We start from the raw sequence: 5,000 nt of genomic DNA, 5'->3' as shown, positions 1-5,000 counted from the left end.
AATACCGGTTTTGGCTATGTACGAGTCGACGTGGTGTTCTATCTAAATCGGTGGTGAGACCAGCCTTTTTGGGGGGGCACTCAATTGACCCTACAGCCACTTCTTCTGGCCTAGTTTCTCCCGATATATAAATAAGAAGGACAAAAAACAAAAACAATTCTGTAACCCAAAAATTGATCACAGGGATAAACTTACGCTACGATCTGATATACTGAGCTAAATTGCCTTGGTGTGTTTGGATGTATGGAAGAGTTACTTGCTTGGATGTCTAAGTGAAACTGTACTTTATGTATGCAGTTTTGCTATGTGTATCTTGCCAATGAATACGCATATTCGATTAATCTCCAGTGTAACTTCTTCGTACGTTCGTATATGCGTACGTGCTTGCATGCTTGATTTTGTTGGCGTACAGTGCATTGAATGTCAAACTGATTCATCCCTGATTTAATAAATTTCGACGTTATCTGGTACAATGAATCCCATGACGTACTGTGGAAGGAAATCACAGCCCTGCTGCATGAGAGAACCGATGGCGAACCACAGGCAGTTCAGGATGGTGAACTGGTTCTCCAGCGTGTCGGGGTCGGGGTCGCACGGGTGAGGGTTCTGCCACTCATATGGCGTGAACCTGTAGGGACAGAAGAAAGGAGTAATACTTCTCGTCGACTTCCTCAAGAAACCACATCAGCTCCTTCTCAAAACACAGACCAACCCTCTAAATAGCATATCACATAAATGGATAAAGTATATCGCATAACAGACACAATCAAACGAGAACCACAAATCACCCCCACGCCTTCGACAGGCTTAAACTCCACTCCACCCACACCCCCCACAAAGGAGAAACCAATCCCACAACAACCCTCAACCCGAAAGGGAAACTCACCTCGCAAGAATATACATGAGGATCGAAACGCCGACGTAGGCAGTGATCATGTAAATCCAGACCTCGAGGGACAGAGGGGACAGGAAGGAGAAAAGGGATGGCGCCATTTTCTGAGGTTTCTTGTACAAGATGGAGATGCCGAGGTTCATGAACGGCATTGTGAAGTCGACCACTTGTTCGCGTTCGTAGTTGATCGTCAAATCTGTGATGGCCATGTCGGCGCGCTGGGAACGAGAGGAGGAGGAGGCTGAGAACGAGAGGAGGAGGAGGAGGAGGAAGAGGAAGGGGGGATGATGATGCTAAGGATGTCTTGTGGTTGTTTTTAGTATTTTGGATATTTTGGAATAGGGTTTTTTGTTGGTTTGACGTGGGAAGTTTTATGAATATAGTCCGTATTTCTTTCGTTTTCCTTAAAATTCCTATTTATAGGTTTGACTATTTTTGCAAATATTTTTTTTCTACGGCAGGATGGATGGCTATTGATGCTGTTTAGATATCTAGTGCAGTTTTATATATAAAAAAAGGACAGATGTGAGTGCTGGAAATGAGTCAATGTTATTAGCTTAAAAATATGTCTTGATATGTGATCTTTGAACTTTTTATAAAACGGACTCTCTGACAGTGATAAGAAAAAAAAAAATATATATACATACGCCACACAAACACACACACACACACACACCCGCAGCCACCCACACCCCTAAACCCACCCAAAGATCCCACCCACACCCACACCCAAACCCACTCCCTTCAAACCCCACATCCACCCCCCATCCACAAAATCCACCTACATGTTCGAGCAGCTCCCTGATCATGCCGTTCCACTCTCCGGTCTCGGCGTTCTTCGACCCGTAGGCGTTGGAGGAGACCGGAACGACCGTAAAGTTGAACTTGAGGATACTCGCGATTTCCGTCAGGAGGTCGAGACAGAAGCCCTCGAAGCGGTCGTTTCCCGAGAGGTTCTCTGCGTTCTCTCTCTTCATGATGTATGGGTCGTTCTGGGTGTGCAAGGAGGAAGGGCGTGAGTTCATGTGAGGTCGGGGTGGTTGGGGGAATTACTTGTGGTTATGTGTGGATGGTAAGTTGGTGTATCTGTTGGTTGTTTGTGCGGTGTGGTGTGTTTGTGTGGTGTGTTTATGGAGATTCGTTTATACTCTCTCTCTCTCTCTCTGTGTTTCTCTCTCTCTCTCTCTCTCTCTCTCTCTCTCTCTCTCTCTCTCTCTCTCTATATATATCTCTCTTGCCCTCTCTCTCTTGCTCTCTTACTCTCTCACTCTCTCTTACTCTCTCTCTCTCTCTCTCTCTTAGATGTAGATAGATAGATGTAGATATAAATATATATAGAGATAAATAGTTATCTAGATATATAGATAGGTAGGTAGGAAGACATATAGACAGACAAACAGGCATTCAGCTAAATGAATAAACAATCACATGACACACAAACAAATCATCAGACAGACATACAGATGAATAAATAAAGAACCAAATACATAACCAGACCATGAATACCAACAGACAAGCGCAACAGATCAACACTTCGGACTTACATAAGCCACGGAAACAACGAGCGTCTTGTTCTGCAATCCGTCGACCACTTTTTTCAGCGTTTCCTGAAATGTTCTTGTGTAATTCGCTCCGGTTTCGAGCCTCCACGTGCCAGCCTGTGGAAGAGCGGGAGCTTAGAGCGTGTTAAGAGGTGATGGTCGTGGTGGTGAGTTTTATGGTGTTGGGACTGGTGGTGATGGTGATGAGGAGTGTGGTGATCTTTTTTTTTTTTTTTTTTTTTTTTTTTTCTTTTTTTTTTTTTTTTTTTTTTTTTTTTTGTTTTTTAATGGGGTGTGTAGTTAGGTGTTGATGTTTGTATGTTTTTATCTTATTCTATTTTTCATAATTTTTTATTTATTTATCTTTATTAAAGGGGTGGGGGGATGAAAGATGCTTGAGACGGTATCTGTTGATGTTAGTAATGACCGCAATGAGATGAGGTATTGTCAAAATATTAATGATGGTGAAGTGGTTTCATCAATTTGAAAAAAAGAAAGAGTCGTCAGGTATAGGAAGTATACATTCTTCCCCTCTTCATATAGACAGGCTACCCCCTTCCCCTCCCCCTCCTCCTCCCCTCCCCCATCCTCTTCCCCTCACCCTTCCTCCACCTCCACCCCTCCCCTCCCTCTTTCCCTTCCCTCCCCTTCCCCTCCCTGTTCACCCCACTCTCCCTCCCTCTTCCCCTCCCCCTTCGTCTCCCCCTCCCCCTCCCTCTTCCCCTCCCCCTTCGTGTCCCCCTCCCCCTCCCTCTTCCCCTCCCCTTTCGTCTCCCCCTTCCTCCCTCCTTCTCCCACTTCCCCCCCCTTGTCTTGTCTGAAATGTCCTTTCATATATGTACACTTATAGTTATGTCAATGCATAAATATAAATAGTGTGATACGGAGATATTGATAAAATGAATTATTATTTAAAAGATAATCACATTCTTTATTGCATTCACTATTAGTGCAATTATCATTATATTATCTTGATATTAACTTGACACGCAAAGTGATTCAGTAATTCATATAACATACTTTTGATATCAAACATCATGGTGTATTTTACATTTCATGAAAGCAACTAATTTTCGAAGAATCATTTTTTTTTACTTTAGCAAATTTACCATATGATAAAAAGCTAATATTTGTTTCGTAGACGTGAGAGAAAACCGTATTGACAGAAAACGTTTTCCTGATCATAGGGTAAACTTAAGTAATCTTCATCCCGGTTTGAAACGGGATATGATGATATAATGATACTGGAAATAATCATTCTCCATATGTAAGAAAAAAGGTGCTGTAAAGCGTGAATACTTTATAAGGTGATAAGATAAAAGAAGAGCAATGAACGTGTTCCTTTAGGCTTTATAAAGGTAGGCCGAGGGAAATACTGTGTGAGGGATAATACTGTGAGTAATACTTTCTTTACAGTGTGAAGGTGCAGTGAAAAATACCGTAGATTCTCAATCAATACAGGGTCAAAAGGTCATCACAATACGAGTATATACAACCTTACTTATATCTAATCTATAAATCTATGCATTTGTGTCTTCTAATGAAAAAAAACAAAAAGACAAATGATAGTCCCCAAAAAAATAGGGAATCATTGGAAAGATAAAATACAAAGGAAGGGGAAAAGGGGAGGGGGGGGGGGGGGAATGAAGGTGGGTGGGTGGGTGGGGGGAGGGAGGGACTGAAGCTAGAGCAGTGGGGATGTAGTGGGAAGGGGAGGGGAGGGGAGGGGATGGGAGGGGAAGTGGTGAGGAGGGGAGGGGAGGGGAGGGGAGGGGAGGGGAGGGGAGGGGGGAGGGGAGGGGAGGGGAGGGGAAGGGAGGGGAAGCTAGAGCAGTGGGGAAGTGGCAGGGATGTGGTGGGGAGGGAGGGGATGGGAGGGGAGGGGAGGGGGAAACTAGAACAGTGGGGAAGTGGCGGAGTTGTGGTGGGGAGGGAGGGGTGGGGGAGGGAAGGGGAGGGGAGGGGATGAAGAAGCTAGAGCAGTGCGGAAGTGGCGGGTAAGTGGAGGGGAAGTGGAGGGGAAATAGCGGGGAAGTGGCGGGGAAGTGGCAGGGAAGTGGAGGGGAAGTGGAGGGGAAGTGGAGGAGAAATGGAAGGGAAGTGGCGGGGAAGGGAAGTGGAGGGGAAGTGGAGGAGAAATGGAAGGGAAGTGGCGGGGAAGGGAAGTGGAGGGGAAGTGGAGGGGAAGTGGAGGGGAAGTGGAGGAGAAATGGAAGGGAAGTGGCGGGGAAGGGAAGTGGAGGGGAAGTGGAGGAGAAATGGAAGGGAAGTGGCGGGGAAGGGAAGTGGAGGGGAAGTGTAGTGAAGGGGGAGGAGAGCTAAGGGAACAGAAGTCATGAACAAACAAACAAAAGAGGTACGACTAGAATGTGAAGTGGTGATTCTTACTTTGAGGAAGTGTCCGAACTACGGTGGAGAGAGAGAGAGAGACAAAAAGAGCGTGTTAGGCCACAAAGGTTCAATCATTTCACTTATTTTCGTTTTTGTTTTTTTTTGGTCTATTTTTTTATTATTTTTTATTTATTTATATTTTTTGTCTGTTTTTTTTTTCAACAAAGGTTGAATTA

The 5,000-nt window shown here is 44.7% G+C and overlaps 1 protein-coding gene across 1 annotated transcript in view; it reads right to left on the bottom strand.

The window, feature by feature from the left end:
* LOC122254809 (glutamate receptor ionotropic, kainate 2) overlaps positions 1-5,000 on the bottom strand; it is a 259,618-nt gene that overhangs the window by 245 nt on the left and 254,373 nt on the right. The window contains exons 10-13 of the mRNA XM_086533544.1: positions 2,437-2,550; positions 1,678-1,884; positions 887-1,110; positions 491-628 (exon numbers count right to left, since the gene is read on the bottom strand). Of these exons, the coding sequence (XP_086389670.1) occupies positions 491-628; positions 887-1,110; positions 1,678-1,884; positions 2,437-2,550 (683 nt within the window). The remainder of the gene's footprint in view (positions 1-490; positions 629-886; positions 1,111-1,677; positions 1,885-2,436; positions 2,551-5,000) is intronic.

The sequence above is a fragment of the Penaeus japonicus genome, unplaced genomic scaffold (genome assembly GCF_977035675.1).
Source record: "Penaeus japonicus unplaced genomic scaffold, GWHDUDI00000001_assembly GWHDUDI00000003, whole genome shotgun sequence".
Taxonomy (NCBI): domain Eukaryota; kingdom Metazoa; phylum Arthropoda; class Malacostraca; order Decapoda; family Penaeidae; genus Penaeus; species Penaeus japonicus.
This window is presented reverse-complemented; position numbering and strand designations above follow the sequence as displayed.